The sequence below is a fragment of the Hyla sarda genome, chromosome 3 (genome assembly GCF_029499605.1).
Source record: "Hyla sarda isolate aHylSar1 chromosome 3, aHylSar1.hap1, whole genome shotgun sequence".
In the NCBI taxonomy this organism is placed as follows: domain Eukaryota; kingdom Metazoa; phylum Chordata; class Amphibia; order Anura; family Hylidae; genus Hyla; species Hyla sarda.
Window position 1 is genome coordinate 151935538 of NC_079191.1, and position 17068 is coordinate 151952605.

Sequence of the window (17068 nt, forward strand, 5' to 3'; positions counted from 1 at the left end):
AAGACCACTGATGTAGGCAGTGTTCCCCCACAGACATACAGCCTCCAGCCATATACAGTGTATGGCTGGAGGCTGTATGCCTGTGTACTGCCCACTTCAGTGCTCAGACCACCGCTCCTGCTATAGCAGTAGGTCTCGGGACCGGTGGTCGGAGCACCGAAGATGACGTGCCGCTGGTCACTTACCAAGCTGGCCAGCGCGCGTCTTCCTCCTTCTCGATCCTCCGGTCCTCGGCGCATTCGTTTCCATGGGCGCACGCACGGTACGTCAGTGACGTCCCGGGTGCGCTATGTCCTGGCGGCTCTGCGTTAAGGGAGTTAATAGTTATGGGGGGAATTGCCCCGTCACTACAGGACGGGCAAACACCGGCTCTGCTCGGGGCCCCGGGCCAGCTCGGGGCCCCAAGCAATTGCTTGGTTTGCCTGTCCTGTTGTGACCTCCCCGGCCGAACCCTCAGGACTGACTCACCAAACCCCTGGGGTTCGATCAAGTGAAGAACCACTGGCCTAGATGGATTGGGTTTTAAGACCGCATTGAGTATAAGTTGGCTATAAAAACCAGCACAGCTGGGCAATCCACATTGGTTGGCATATCATTGGATGGAATTAAAGAAAATTTCTAATTAGAAGCAATTGTGGAATTTGCACATTGTAAATCGGTGTTCAACTACTCATTTAAACTAGCGTTCAGTGTCATTTGTAGTGCTTTAAACTATAATATAGTGCTGAAGGTGTTAACCTGTTAGTCTAACCTCTGTTTACATAGTGCGACCGAAACACCGGAAATATAAGAACCGCTGAAAACCAATGGCAATATCTCGTGAACTTTCCACTGGCAGGCAGATTCTTGGCCTGTAGTAGGAACACCTGTCACAGTTTCATGTTATGAAAACAACTCCTAATCCTGCCTAACCTTATCCTCATGGGCTGTAACGCAGGAAATCACAACACAAAGGTAGCCCTGTATGTTTGGCCAAACATAGTTACAAACAAAAGAAACGGATGACTATTATTATTAATTGTCAATACGAATTGATGTTTAACTTTAAAATAAATCATGAAGTACACACAAGGGTACCGAACACTTTTTCTCAGAAATTATTATCACCAGTAAATTGTCATTGGAGCTATCCTCTTCTGCTTAGATATTTAAAATCTTCTCGAGTCCTTTTCAAGTTATATCATTTTCCGGCAAACCTGGATAACAAACTTAACCATCTCTATCGCCTCGTGTCATCTGCAGCCCAGGTATAGCTTACCTCTATATGCCTCTCCACCCCAGCACATATACAAAAAAATGTGGATGGGGGTATTTACCATAAATGTTCTCAAATATGTCCCAGATTGAAATAGGTAATTCAAATATTTTGTCAGGTAATGTAGAAAAGCCTGGCATTTTTTTCCTTCTGATTCTACACTATACACTTAGTGATAAATATATTGTAGTTAATATTTTTCCTTGGTCAGTATTCACCCTTATTGGTGCCCATACACCTTAGGCCTCGTCCACACTACAGACATTTAGCTAGTGGGATTCCACTGCCCTAATGTCCACTTGCAGCAGGCGCCGCCGCTTGCTTTGGCAGGAGGACCACACAGACATTGTAATTTTCTTAAACAGCAAACCATTTATTGGTGTCATTTCACCCAAAGAACAAACATGTTTAATCTTTGAGTGGACGAACTTTCCATCAGCAGAATTCTGCTGTACATCCCATGCAAGAAGTAATACCCGGCACTGCCCACGCCAGACAATGGGTTATAGTATTCCACATGTGGCTAAATGAAGGTGAGGCGTAGAGGTATTGGGTGCTTCACAAAAGGTAAGTAGATACTGTAAACTCATTCAAAGCAAAGACTTGAAGGAATTGGAACACTCACCCAAGATTCTCTTGACTTTATTCAGGATGGAATCATATACAGTCGACACCTTTGTGCATAGTTCAGAGCAAGTAAGGCAGGAGCTTTGTTCTCTTTACTTTGTATGGGAATTCTGCTGTGGCGATTACACAGGGTCAACAGAGCAGCCGAATCCTGTTGAATCCCAGCAGGTGGAATTCCACCTGCTGAATGTACACAGTGTGGACGAGGCCTAAGACTTAAGTCAGCTAAACCTGCTACCTTCCTCCTATAAACTTGTTTATTAAATTATTCATATTTACAATAGACCGCACGGACAAAACGTCATTTACATAAGATAAAAATAAAAGGGACATTTCTGGTCTGGTGCCAGATGGTTTCTCCTTTTACCCAATAGCTGAGGCTGTTTTGTAGAGCAAGCAGCAATTCATCCCATATACAGTTTTGCCTGTTCTCTCAGAATTGTATCTACTTATGTGGGTCTAACCTCGACAGTTCCTAGAGGTCCTTTGTTACTTTTCGCTCTTTCCTTGTACCTGACTGTATGGTGAAAACACAGGTATTTAGGAGTCAAGAGCCTACTAGTTAAGTGATTTGTTTTAGTCTATGTTAATAATTGTATGTTACTGCTTATGTGCGACTTATTTATCAATTGCTTTCAGCCTGTTGATAAATTTCTTTCACTTAAGCACTTTTTCTTTTTTTGCTTTGTTAGTAGCTTTTTCTGCTCCATGTCTGAGCTGGAGTAAATTTAGCAGGTTTTTTCATGCGATGCGACTGTTTTGCGACTTTCGCACTTGATAAATCCCTGACCACTGCAAGTCAAAAATCACTTTTTGCTTTGGTAAGCAAGATTTTTATTTTTTGCTTAGGACATTGAACATGCAAAAAGTCGCAGAAAAAAGAGCGTAGTCACACGTGCAACTTTTTTGCGACAATTTTAAGCAAAAAAAAAAAAACGACTAAATGCTTTGATAAATGTCCCCCAATAATGGTAAACCTTGCCTATAAACAAAAGACTTCTGATACAATATATAGTAGATAGATTAAGATAACTGCTGCTGGATGGTCTAGATAAATGGAATTCCCTAACTGCTGCCACAGGGCAATTAGCTAAAGGGTAACTGGGAAAAGACAGACATGTAACTTAACCATTAAAGGGGTTATCCACCATGAGGTGATTTTAGTACATACCTGTCTGACAGTAATGGACATGTTTTGGAAAGATCTGTTCTTGTCTTGGGGCTAAATGTTGTTACCATAACGCTGAGGCTATCTTTTTGTGAAATGGCTTTTTCCTGTTGGAGTTGGTTCTTTCAAACTACAAGTCCCATGATTACTTTTTTGTAAGTATGAGGTAATTTTTCTTCCTCCCACACATTAGCTACCCCACCCATTGAAACACACCTGTGCTGCATTCCATGCAATAGACCAGTGTTTTCTGACCAGGGTGACTCCAGCTGTTGCAAAACTACAATTCTTGCAGAATGATCTCCCTCCCACCCAGCGGTTGCTCCACCCATTGAAGCAAAGACCCTCTGAACGCCTGACTAGTTATGTAATGTCTCGGGCCGCACTGCAACCTGGGAAAACCTGAGACGACAGTCATTTATTATGCTGATAACAAAAAACATTGGGGCAAAAATCACAGAAGAATTGCGAGACCACCATGAAACACCGAATTATGTACTTTACAGCCCCTGTAACATAGTCAAATAAACAATATAACACCGGAATTCTTTTACTTATACTTTCAAATTCCGTTTTCAATATTTCAACCCAGACTTTAACGGTAACAGGCAAAACCACCACCTCAGCTTGTTATAGGTTGCCAGAAGTCATTGAGCTCATAGGGACCAGTTCGCTGACAGAAATGAACAGAAAAAGGCGATGTTAAATGCACAGCAAAAAAAAAGTCTTCATAACAATCTGGATGCACTGAAACCAAAGCTTCCGACAAACTACAAAGTGATTGAAAGTAAATAGGTCTTCTGGCATCCTTTTGGAATTTCACTCCTTTTTCCATCCTTCAAGGATTTGCTGAAAACAAAATTCTTTTGTAACATTCGACCTACCATGTAGCTTTAACGTGAAAGCAACCCCTGGCAGGTGTTCTACACCCCATAGACACAGAAGCTTGATAGAATGTCTTCTTTAGACACTTTCCTGTCAAAAGAAGAATGAGCATCAGTGATGTGTTGTCCTGTCTGCTTAAAATAGCGCATACGGCTCGAACGGACTCACTACTTCCACAGCGGGATGCGGGCAGATATCTGTGATGAAAGCACTAAACCTTCTTTCCTCTAGGCCAGTGTTTCCCAACTTGTGTACTGTTGCAAAACTGCTAGGAGCTGTAGGTTTGCAACTGCTGGAGGCACCTTGGTTGACCAACACTGCTCTAAACTGTACAGATTTAGCCAAAGTCTTTTCTGATATGTTTTATTCTGAAGAACTTCCCCAATTTTTGCAGCCCATCTTTGGTCTCATACTATTTTATCAATATCATTTTGCAGGTGAGGAGCGGGATCACTATCTACCTATTTACATTGGTTACACCTCTATCTATGCAGCCAAGCAATAACTTGCTTTCCCTACTGCCTGGCAGCCATGTTGACTCATTTTATTATTTAGAGCTATCAGAAATCCCCAGCAGGTGCCATCTTTGTTGCTTATAGGTGTGTGTAAGGCAGGCAGATATGGGGCAAAAAATGTTTTGCATTGAAAACCCCATAATTAGATTTGGTACCCTTTTTTCCCAAAAGAAGTTCTAGAAATATGTTACTACCTGGCAAAACCAGGCACCGTTTATTGTGAATTGCTGGGTGTTTGCAATATATATATGTGTGTGTGTGTGTGTGTAAAACTCAATTTGTCCAGATTCATCCACTGTGTGAGAGAAAAGACAGAGTGATTTTCCCACAGCAGCCAATCACAGCTCAGCTTTCACTTTACCACAGCTCGTTGGCTGAGCTGTGATTGGTCTCTGCGGGAAAATCACTCTGCTTTTTCCCTCACACAGTTTGATAAATCTGTGTGTGTATGTTCCGGCATCACTTCCAAATGGCTGGAGATATTTAGAAAAACTTGGTTCACATGTAACTTATATGTCAACTAGAAATATAACAGAGTTAAATTAACCCCAACCCACTTACATTTGTGAGGGTCGGGGTTTTTGTCTAAAGTCCCATGCAAGTCTATGGGACTACTTGTACCTGATTCCACAAGCTCTGCTCTGCATCTACTGGTGAGTTTGTCAGTCCAGCTTAAAAGCCAAGCTCATAAAGACCCCCACAAGCCACATCCTTCTAATTTTGGGCCCTTTTTTTGTTTTGGTCCGGCAGAACTGGTTATGAGGTCGGAATATGAGGATGGGATATGAGGTCGGGATAGGAGGACACTGCAAATTTGTTGGTAAAATTAATGCGATTATGCCCTATATTAGTATATGAGGTCCATATAACAAAGTCCAGAAAGCACAGGGCTGGCACTGCTGTGGCTCCCCTGTAAATATGGCTCCAGTTGCAGGACACTCAATGTGGTGCGCTTAACAAATAAAGTAAAGTAGAACCGGGGGGTGTGTTCTGCATGGCTGCCTGAGCAGACACGTCTGCAGTGAGCTCCTGCCATCCTGTTCACTAATCCTGCTTAATTCTGTCCATCCTGCAAATTTACGGGCACTTATTCCCTACTCACCCCCCTCCATCTTGGGGCATCACCTGGTAGGGCTATTTGAAGATGAGGAGGTTATTTACTGGGCCGCTGTGGACCTTGTGGGGAGTAGGCCCTGAAGCCCCGGCCTTACCTTGCTGTCTGCCGGATCGTGGTCCCCTGCCCTGGACCGGAGTGCCACTCCCTACTGGATACGTGGCTCCTTGCTGTGGTGGCCTTCTCACCTGCTCGGAGCTGAATGGCGGTGTGCATCAGGGCCCGTTCCTGCTGCTGAGGCCTCGCTTGTCCGCCCACCATCTTCGGAAGCCTCCTCCTGGGCTCCGCTCTCCACCCTGGCTGTTGGCGGAGCCGCTTGTGATCTTGGCGGACGTGACTGTCGGAGCTACTGTGTTGCCGGGGGATTGCCAGTGAGCGTCATTGCTTCCTGCATGGCGGGACCAGAGCGGCAGTGAAGGTGAGGGGGAACTGCTGCAGTGGTGTCGAGTGCCTTATAAGCCCTCAGGATATGCTGGGACTGCCTGTCTGCTGGGGGAGCCTGCATACCGGGGGAGCCTTCATACCGGGTGCATTACTGGGGGTACAAATGGAGCCATATCTCACAGAGTGGCCCCTGCAGTGGAGGGGTGCTTGTTCGTGCTGAACTTTTTATTATCTTCTCTTGCTGACCCCCAGTGTCTGTTTTTATTCTACAAATCTGTATCCCTGCTGGCTCTCTTCCTCCACATTGTCAAGCGCCCCTCTCCTCATATTGCCATCCTGATCTGCTGAAGGGGTGCTACTCCCTGGAGTCCCGGACTGCTACCTGCCTGGCTCTCTTATTTTTTTGGGGGGTGCTGCGGTCTCACTCTCTGAGCCTGTCTCTCTCCCCACTCCCCGACGGTTGCTGGACTGTGCTTGTGCTGTATCTCCCTTCCTATCTGTTGTGCTTACTGAGTTGTATCCTGCAGTGTGTCTCTTTTTATTACAATGGCATGGTCGCTAATAAGTGGAAGAAGAACAAAGACTATGCTGGTCCCTCGCAGCAAGGGGCCGGCGTGTCTGCTAACTTGAGGAGTAAACTGGCACTGCAGCAGGAAGTGGAGGCTAAATTGGAGTTGTTTGCTTTGCGGCCTCCGTCCCCAGATTCTCCTGATCCTAGGGGAGCTCCTCTCCCAATGACTGATGTTGGGGACCCCTGCGATGCTTTGCTGCTGGTCACACTTACTTCTGCCCCTATTCTACCCAAATCCCTCCACCAGCCCTACACACAAAATAATCAGGTAAAATAATTTTCCACGACCAATCATGCCGGTATACAAGGTGTAAATATATACCACTACGCAATAACTGGATAATACCACCATACTGTTCTAAATAAAACCACTTTACACAGACCAGCATACTATACATTATCTGTATACAATATAAGTGATTATATACAGGACCAGATATCAGCTGTACACAGGATCTGTATGCCATATAAGTGATTACGGTTACAGCAAGGGACTCAAAATTACATCTTTTCTGATCAGCAGCGTCCTCTTTCCTTTTCTTCTCTGTCCGGATCAGACCGCCATGTCAATCTCTTCAGATCTGCAGGGCAAACATGTTACACTCTGCATTTTTCAGTTCCCTCCCCTCCTCTACACAAACTTCCCATCCATAGGCCCACAAACTGTAATAAAGCCCTCCTTGGTGTCCTGCACAGTAAAAGGGCAGGTAGGTAGGTAGGCAGGCAGGTAAATAGTTAACTAGGTAAATAGCAAAAATGCAACAGCACTCTAGCTGAAATAATGTCCAAGTGAAGGGTGCAGGCTACTGAAAAGAATAAAGTCCATCAATTCTTCCACTTCAATAAAAATAGAGACCAGTGCAGCACTCCATAGTTTGAAAAAAATTTAGATTTATTTCATCAAAAATGTGCAAAAAACAGCGACGTTTCGATCCTCCCAGGATCTTTCTCAAGCAACTCACAACAGAACTAAGGTGCAATTTATACACAGAAGCAATGTGACTTCTCATCAATTAGTGAAATATTAAAGTGCAATCAGTGCAATTAAGGTACAGTATAAGCATATTGTACAAAAAAATTTGACAATACATTCAGCGTTACATCCTTAGTGATACTCAGCGCATCCACTTTATGAATAAAGTACAAAACAGTGTCACACAATTAAAATCATGATATTAAAAACAATAACAACCAGAGGAACTTGTTAATTAATATACAGTGAATGTACATTACTTGTAAACATGTGTAGCAGCATGCATGGGCTTCTTGGTGTTCCGGAAACTCAGTCCGTAGCAGCCACACCCTTCGCTTATCATGAAAGCAATCAGCATATCGGAACACTGGTCACATGTGATGTGCGTCACTAGTAAGGCTTGTGCATATTGCACCAATTTGTGAGATGCTAAGTGACCGCCGACGCCCAGAACCATGATGGCGGAGCTAGTGCAAGCCTAATGACGCACATCACATGTGACCAGTGTTCCGATATGCTGATTGGTTTCATGATAAGCGAAGGGTGGGGCTGCTAGGGACTGAGCTTCCGGAACGCTAAGAAGCTCGTGCATGCTGCTACACATGTTTACAAGTAATGTACATTCACTGTATTTTAATTAACAAGTTCCTCTGGTTGTTATTGTTTTTAATATCATGGTTTTAATTGTGTGACACTGTTTTGCACTGTATTCATAAAGTGGATGCGTTGAGTATCACTAAGGATGTAATACTAAATGTATTGTCAAATTTTTTGTACAATATACTTATACTGTACCTTAATTGCAGTGATTGCACTTCAATATTTCACTAATTGATGAGAAGTCACATTGCTGTTGTGTATTAATTGCACCTTAGTTCTGTTGTGAGTTGCTCGAGAAAGATCCTGGAGAGGATTGAAACGTTGCTGTCACATTTTTGATGTAGTTAACTAGGTAGGTAGATCAGTTTATGTAGGTAGGTTGCTAGCAAGGAAGTTAGGCAGCCATGTATGAAGGTCAGGTATGTACATAGTTAGGTAGCCAGGTATGTAGGTAGGTAGCAACATATGCAGGTAGGTAGTTAAGCAGCCAAGTATGTAGGTAGTTAGATAGCCAGGTAGGTAGGTAAGTAGTTAGACATCCAGGTATAAAGTTATGTAGCCAAGTAGTTAGTCACTTATCTAGCCAGCACCCCCCTCCACCAGTGGCAGATCCAAAGTCTAGTCTCGGGAGGGGCACTATCAGAGTATTTTGTGTTAGCGGGCAGAAAATAAGGTGTTGCTTACGGAAGTTACAGGTAGGTAATGTCCCCAGGAGGTAGTGGCCCCTAGTAGATCATGCCCCCAGGTAATGAATGTCCCCCAGGTAGGTAGTCATGCCCCCTGTAGTTAAATCCCACAGATAGCTGCCCCCTGTATTAAAAAACCCTATGTAGTTAGTAGGTATCCCTCCTATTAGTTTGTTAGTTTGTCCATAATTAGCTAGGCGGGAACATAGTAGATAGTCCCTCACATTAGGTGTAGGCAACAGAGTTCCCCCTCAGTGGGTGTAGGCAGCAGAGTTCCCCCTCAGTGGGTGTAGGCAGCAGAGTTCCCCCTCAGTGGGTGTAGGCAGCAGAGTTCTCCCTCAGTGGGTGTAGGCAGCAGAGTTCCCTCACAGTAGGTGTAGGCAGCAGAGTTCCCTCACAGTAGGTGTAGGCAGCAGAGTTCCCCCACAGTAGGTGCAGGCAGCAGAGTCCCCCCACCGTAGGTGTAGGCAGCAGGGTCCCCCCACAGTAGGCATAGGCAGCAGGGTCCCCCCACAGTAGGTGCAGCAGCAGAGTTATTCCCCCTAGCCCCCCTTTCCAGTAGGTGTAGGCAGCAGAGTCCCCCCTAGGTAGATGTAGACAGCAGAGTTTTTCCCCTCCCTTCCCAGGTTGAAAAAAATGATGCTCACCTGATGTCCCACGCAGCGATCTACTCCCCCGGAGCGCAGCAGGGGCCCACATCCTCCTTCCTGCACAGTGCAGGTGCCGATGAGTGACGTCATCGGATCCTGCATTGCATGCTGCGTGGGGGCGGAGGTCACGTCACCTCTGTGTGCCGAAGATGCGGCTCACACAGAGGGGACATCTTCTCCTGTATGTTCGTGTACCACACATTCAGGAAAAGGCAGCGCTATCTGCCTGGGGATCTGGGACAAGTGTCCTGGATCCCCAGCAGCGGCAGGCCCTCAACCCGGCCGGGCCCTCGGACCACTTCTGATTGGACCGGCCGGTCAGTCCGCCCCTGCCGGCACTCCACCTGCACTGTCCTCTGTGGCTGCCTCTCATAGGCCTCCTGCTGAACCTACTTTGGCCGCTGTCTTTGCTGAAATACAAAGGTGTAACATCACTCTCTCTCAATTGACTACTCAAGTGGGAACTGTTCAGTCTGACATTTCTCTCATCCGCCATGACTTACAAAAAATGACAGATCGCACCTCTGCCACGGACGGCAGGATTAGCGATGTGGGGGATGCAGTTGTTCCTCTGGTGCGAGATTCTACTAGACAGTCGGGACATTGCCTTACTAAAAGCTAAAGCTGATGACCTGGAAAACAGGCTGCGCAGAAATAGAGTGCGCATTGTGGGACTCCCAGAAAAATGTGAGGGTCGGTATCCCACGGAATATATGGAGACCTGGCTAAAAGATGGTTTTTGGGGCTGACAAAGTGACCTCTCTCTTCGCAGTTGAACGTGCCCACAGAGTCCCTACTAGACCCTTCCTGCCGGGGAGTGGGGGGTGGGGGAGGGGTGTCTGCCCCGCTTTATGCTAGTGAAACTCCTCCATTATCGAGAATGGGACTTGGTTCTTTGTCTGGCCAGAGAGAAGCAGCCGGTTACTGTGGATGGTATGTTTCTTCCCTGACTTCTCGGCGGAGGTGCAGAAGAAGCGTGCCTCATTTATGGATGTCAGGAGACGGTTGCGGTCCTTGGAGGTCCAATACTCTATGTTGTACCCGGCTAGACTCCATGTAGTGACAATGGGTACTACCCACTTCTTTGAGGGGGTGAATGCGGTTGTCCGCTGGTTGGATGCTAATGAATCGCGGTTACGCCGGAGGGCATGTAGGGGCTCTCCGGGTCCTGCCCCAGATTGAAATATTCATCAGTGATTGTGGTGCTTATTATTTAGTAGACTGTTCTTTTCTAAAGTTGCCATGCTGATGTTTCTAACATGTTTTATGCATTTTTTGCTAGAATGGGACTCATTTCTCGCATGCATATTTCTGTGTGTGTGTGTGTGGGGGGGTTGCTGGTGGTTACTCTGTGGGGATTTTAAAACTGTTTTATTGAGGGATGTGTGTTCTGATGTTTTATTGCAGGAGTGTTCTACCGCTCACTTGGTTATGTTTGGCTAGTTGATTGCATTCTTGCTGTATGTTTACACTCTGGTCTGCACTTTTCTATCTCCATTCTGTGTTAGGGGATGGCTGTCCCTATGTGTTCTGGAGTGTGTTGCTGACTGGTGTGAACTTATTGGGACCCTCTGGTACTGCATGCTGCGGTGTTGTGTGTGTGTGTGGCTGCGTTATGACTAGTAAGAGTTTGCTGGCACTCCTTGGTGCCGCATCCGGCGGCAGGTTGTATGGCTGCACTTGTTTTTTTGTTTCTGGGTGTTTGTTTGTTTTGTTTTCTGTCTCTTCCTCTTTTCCTGTAAGCTGCTTGTCTATGCTTCCTGTGAGTGTGTTGGCTGGCCTCCTCCAAGAATGTGGTGGCTTTGTTGTTCTTTTATGGTTCTCCATCCATGATGGTGGTCTTTAACCCCTTAAGGACCAGGCGTTTTTCGTTTTTTGCACTTTAGTTTTTTCCTCCTGACCTTTAAAAAATTATAACTCTTTCAATTTTGCACCTAAAAATCTGTATTATGGCGTATTTTTTGTGCCACCAATTCTACTTTGTAATGACATCAGTCATTGTACCCAAAAAACGGGAAAAAAATCATTGTGCGACAAAATTGAGAAAAAAAATGCCATTTTGTAAATTTTGGGGGCTTCCGTTTCCACGTAGTACATTTTTCGTAAAAAATTACACCTTTTCTTTATTCTCTAGGTCCATACGGTTAAAATGATACCCTACTTGTATAAGTTTGATTTTGTATTACTACTGAAAAAAATTCATAAATACATGCAGGAAAATGTATACGTTTAAAATTGTCATTTTCTGAGCCCTATAACTTTTTTTTATTTTTCCATGTTCAGGGGGCTATGAGGGCTCATTTTTTGCACCATGATCTGAAGTTTTTGTTGGTACCATTTTTGCATTGATCGGACTTTTTGATCGCTTTTTATTCATCTTTTCATGATATAAAAAGTGACCAAAAATGCGCTATTTTGGACTTTGGAATTTTTTTGCGCGTACGCCATTGAACGTGTGGTTTAAAAAGCGGCATATTTTTATAATTCGGACATTTCCGCACGCGGCGATACCACATATGTTTATTTTTATTTACACAGTTTTTTTTTTATTCTTGGAAATGCCAGGTGATTCAAACTTTTATTAGGGGAAGGGATCATTGAAAGGCTTAATGATTTTTTTACACTTTTCTTATGCCATATTATAGCCCCCAGGGGGGCTATAACATTGCATGTACTGATCTTTACCACTGATTGATGCATCTGCATGGGAATGCATCAATCAGTGTTTTGGGCGATTGAATGCTCAAGCCTGGATTCATTCGGCGATCGGACTGCAGGAAGGAAGGTAAGAGACCTTTCTCCTGAAGTACAGCTGTTCGGGATGCCGCGATTATACCGCGGCGATCCCGAACAGCTCCCTGAGCTAACCGGCACATTTTACTTTCACTTTTAGCCGCACGGCTCAGCTTTGAGCGCGCAGCTAAAGGGTTAATAGGGCGCGGCACCGCGTGCTATTAGCGGCGGGTCCCGGCTTCATTATGACGCCGGGCCCGCCGTGATATGATGCGGGGTTACCATGTAACCCCGCGTTATATCACGGGAGCGGGACTAGGGGCGTAAGTTTACGCCCTCGGTACTTAACAGGTTCATTCGTGGGGTGGAATGTTAGGGGGCTGGGAGATGTGTCTTAGCATTATGCAGTGTTTAATTCGATGAGCCACTTCCATCCGGCCAAACTTTGCCTTACTGAAACCCATTTGACGACCTACACTACAGTGGTCCTCCATAGAGCTTGGGTTGGACACTATTTTCACTCCACTTTCTCCTCTCTTGCTAGAGGAGTTAGTATACTGGTTCACAAATCCATTCTGTTTCAGACGGTCTCCTCTAGTGTTGATCAGGATGATCAATTTATTTGCCTTCTATGTGAAGTGTCTCACTGAATGCTCATTATTGTGGGATTGTATCTTACCGCACCCCCCTCCCCTCCCTGTATAGTGGTGTTGTTGTACACCGTATTCTATCTATAATTTCCGGGTTTCCTGTGGCGCCTCTGCTTATTTGTGGCGATTTCAATCAGGTTTTCGATGTCTCCTTAGACAGGTTTTGGGGACTCCAGGCCCCTCCTCCCTCTAGGTCCACTGGATTTGCTAAACTATTGCGTGAGGTTGATTTGTTAGATCTGTGGCACCATAGCAATCCTACGGCTAAGCAATATTCCTGTTACTTGGCCACACACAGGACTCTTTCCAGAATTGATATGGCAGTTGGGGATGTTGCTATGGCGGGCTTGGTCAGGGAAATTGAATACTTAGCTAGAGGTCTCTCTGATCATTCCCCTATCCGATTGAAGCTTCATCTGGCTGGGGGCGCTGGTGGGGTGCGCCCGTTGTGGAGACTGAACCCGTTTTGGCTACAATTGCTGACAAAAGCTGAAATTTTGTGTGTGGAACTTAGGGACTATATTGCCCTTAATGATGGTTTCGGTCTCCGTGGTTTGGGACTCCATTAAGGCGTTACTTCATGGCCTATTTATACAGGATATTAGTATATCATTAGTATATCTTTTACCAGAGAGGGGGAAAAGTTGCGGCAAGCAGTTGTGAGAGCTGAGTGTGAGTATATTTTGGCCCCTTCCCCTATGGCGGAGGATGTCTGGTTGTGGGCACAGGGTGCTTACACTCAGTACTTGGAGGATGCTGCAGAACATAAACAGTTGTTTACTAAGCAGAGATATTTTGAATGTGGTGAGGGTACTGGTAAGCTGCTGGCCTCTATTGCTTAAGCTCAACAAGGGGTGTCGTACATGGGATGCTTGAGGAATGATCGGGGAAGGGAGGTAACTGAAGATGGGGCTATTATGGAAATGATGTTAGCTTTCTATAGGGAAGCATACTCGTCTAAGACTGTTTGCTCTGAGGCGGATCTAGTGGACTATGTGAGTAGAGCGTCCCTCCCCTCCCTTTCTTCAGCGTAGAGGTACGAACTGGACTCGCCCATCTCTCTGGAGGAGCTGGAATTGGCCCTGAAGGAAGCGGCTAATGAGAAATCTCCTGGCCTGGGCGGTTTTCCGAGTGAGGTGTACAAGAAGTTTTCGGGGGTCCTTTTGCCACAGCTGTTGCGGGTTGTCGAGACAGCGGTACTCGCTGGGCTCTCTGCCCCGCTCCATGATGGAGGCTATTGTAGTACTCCTCCCAAAGCCTGGTAAGGACCCATTGTGTGTGGACTCATGTAGGCCAATCTCTCTATTATGTGCTGATGTGAAGCTGCTGGCTCGGTTACTTGTTGGCAGGTTGGCAGGAGTTGTCTTGTCCTTAGTTCATGGAGATCAGACTGGCTTTATGCCTGGCAAGTTTCCGTTGGATATTTGCAGAGTGTACCTGAACTTGCAGAGGCTCAGGAAGGGACAGGGGCTAGATCGATTTTCTTCACTATATGCTGCCAAGGCGTTTGATAGCGTTGGGTGGAACTATCTGTCGCGGGTGATGGGTGCTATGGGCTTTGGAACTAGATTTCTTTCATATGTCCGTCTTCTCTATCAGAATCCTGTTGCCTGTTTTTAGAGTGAATGGACGGTTATCGACCCCATTTGAGTTGCAGAGGGGTACGCGACAGGGGTGTCCCCCTGTTGCCTCTGCTCTTTGTCCTAGCTAATGAACCGTTAGCTTGTTTTTTGTGGTCATCTACGGACATGGTGGGATTCCGTTATGGGTCCATTGAGGAGTGGGTGGCGCTCTGAGGATGACACGCTGTTGTTTTTAGGTGATACGGCCCGATCATTAGCTTCTGTCATGGCTCTCATAATGGCTTTTGGTTCTTTTTCTGGTCTATTGATTAATTAGGACAAGTCTGTGCTTATGCCCCTTGATCCTTTTCCTGACCATCCCTCAGATAGCTGGATTTTAGGTTTCTAATACACAAGTGGTCACTAGTTTTAAATATTTAGGCACTTATATTACTCCCTCTCTGCATGATTTTCTTCCCTGTAACCTGACCCCTCTCTTAGATAAGAGCTCTCAGAAGTTGGCAGTTTGGTGTAAACTTCCGATCTCCGTGGTAGGCCGGACTAATTTAGCTAAAATGGTACTCATGCTGCAATTGTTATATATATTGCAGAACTCCCCTGTGTGGATTGTGATGGCCCAGATAATTCAATGTCTTTTTTAGGCAATTGGTCTGGGGAGGTGTGTCAGCTATGATTCGACTTGAGACGCTGCAGAGGGGGAAATCTTCGGGAGGCCTTTCTCTTCCGAATCCTTGGCTCTATTTTGTTGCCTCACAGTTACATCAAATTCGGGGGTGGGCAACTGTCCAAATGCTAGGTCCTACGGGTAGGCTGTATATGGCTAACCATGGGGGTAGAGTGCTGTTGCACATGTTGGAGATTGGGGCCCTTACAAGACTTACTGACTCCTCTCTCACTTCTCAGCTCCTGTGCAAGCTTTGGGGTCACACAGGTAAGCTTTTAGGTTTTACGGGTTGCATTAAATTTACACCGCTGTGGCGTAACCCAGGCTTGCCTGTTCCATTCTTTTGTGGACGCTGGATTTTGGGAGGGGAGAGAACTTTGTGAACTGGGCCAACTGACTGTTCAGGGTGTGGTTAGGTCTTTTGGGGATGTGCAGGAGGAGTTTGCTTTGCCGCACTCTTTGTTTTATAGATATTCACAGTTACGCCATGTGTACGAGACGCAGTGCAGGTCACAACCACTAGTCATTCACTCCAATAGGGTTCTTGATTCGGTGGTCACAAAAAGGGAATCGGCGGGGATCATATCGTGGCTATATGGAGAGTTGATTAGCTTTTATCACAAAGAATTTTTCTTATTGGTGGCTTGACTGATGAGGAATGGTCTACGGTGTTGGTGCTTACTCCGTCTCTGTCACTGTCGGAGTCTATTAGGCTATCTCAGTTATTTTTTTTTGCACTGGGTACACAAGACCCCGGTATTCCTACATAGAATTGATGTTTGGTTGGACTCTGCCTGTCCACGGTGTGGTAGAATGGAGGCACATCTGGTGCACATGATGTGGGATTACCCTCTCTTAACTGCTTATTGGAGTGATGTATTACATCTAGTTAGAGCAGTTTATGGTGTGACGCTGTCTCTGGTCCCTAAAGTGTGCCTGTTGATAGGTTGCAGTCAGGAGCCCTCTATGGTGGAGATAGGTATTTTGCGTATTCTATACCAGGCTAGGAAGCTGATTGCGCAATACTGGATTAGGCTCACCCCTCCAGCAGTGGCTGACCTTATTGCTCCTGCTCAGTTCGGTTGGAAAAAGGGGTCTATGTAAAGTGTAAGGTTGAACGTAAGTTTGAAGAAATTTGGAGCCCTTGGGTGCGGAAGTTTGATCCTCCTGGGACTATATCTTAAGTGTTTGTTTTCTCCCTTTGTTGTGTTCAATGTTGTAGCTGGTGTGTGCTCAGTGTGGAATGAGTTTGTATGTACACCTTCTCTAGGTAGCGAATGGGTTCCGATCAACCAGCTGATATGCTTGTGTGTATGCCCCCAGACTGGCTGCGATGTGTTTGTGTGGAGATATGGCCAGATATGCTCACTCTTATGTTAGGTTCATTACCTTATTCACTTCGTTGCAATAAGATATATATATATTTTTTTAATTATTGTGTGGGGTTGAGACAAATTGGTTGTTTTTTTTGGGGGGGAGGGTACTGGTAGGGTTTCTTTGTATGTTTTTAAAAATGTTTAAACTTCAATAAAAAATATCTGATAAAAAAGTAAAGTAGAACCCCAGCACTTACCAGCAAGTGTAAGTTTTATTAAGATTGGTCATGCCAGAAAAGATAATTTTACTATCACAGATTCATCATGGCTTTATCACAGGGCCATAATATATATATACTGCATATACTACATGGTAACTGGCTGCTAGGTACACTAGCTACATGTCAACCCAGCCTGTGGTGGTATATTGTGCACCAATATATTTCCATACGTCAAAACTCCGGTGTTTTACCAGAAACTTCATAAAGATATTAATCACACTTTTTTTTCCTCCTCACATTCTCAATGGTCTCTTGTGGTGCTTTGAAAATATAAAAATATGTGAGAGTTCATTTGCTGACCTTTTTTTTTTTTTGCACAAAGATTGTCGAGTTTGGTGCCAAAATTGGCAATTTTTGTGCCAGAATTGCAGCTTTTTGCGCAAAATTGTATATCGTGGAAAATTCTGGAGGGA

General features: G+C 45.3%; 1 protein-coding gene across 10 annotated transcripts in view; it reads left to right on the top strand.

Annotated features, from left to right (window-relative positions):
• Nucleotides 1–17068, top strand: part of USP13 (ubiquitin specific peptidase 13) — a 153847-nt gene that overhangs the window by 46724 nt on the left and 90055 nt on the right. The window contains exon 1 of one of the 10 annotated variants that reach the window (XM_056565256.1): nucleotides 4880–5103. The exons of the other annotated variants lie outside the window; for them this stretch is intronic. Within the exon in view, the coding sequence (XP_056421231.1) occupies nucleotides 5056–5103 (48 nt within the window). The 5' untranslated portion in view covers nucleotides 4880–5055. Of the gene's footprint in view, nucleotides 1–4879; nucleotides 5104–17068 lie in introns of those variants that run through there. 10 annotated transcript variants of the gene reach the window in all.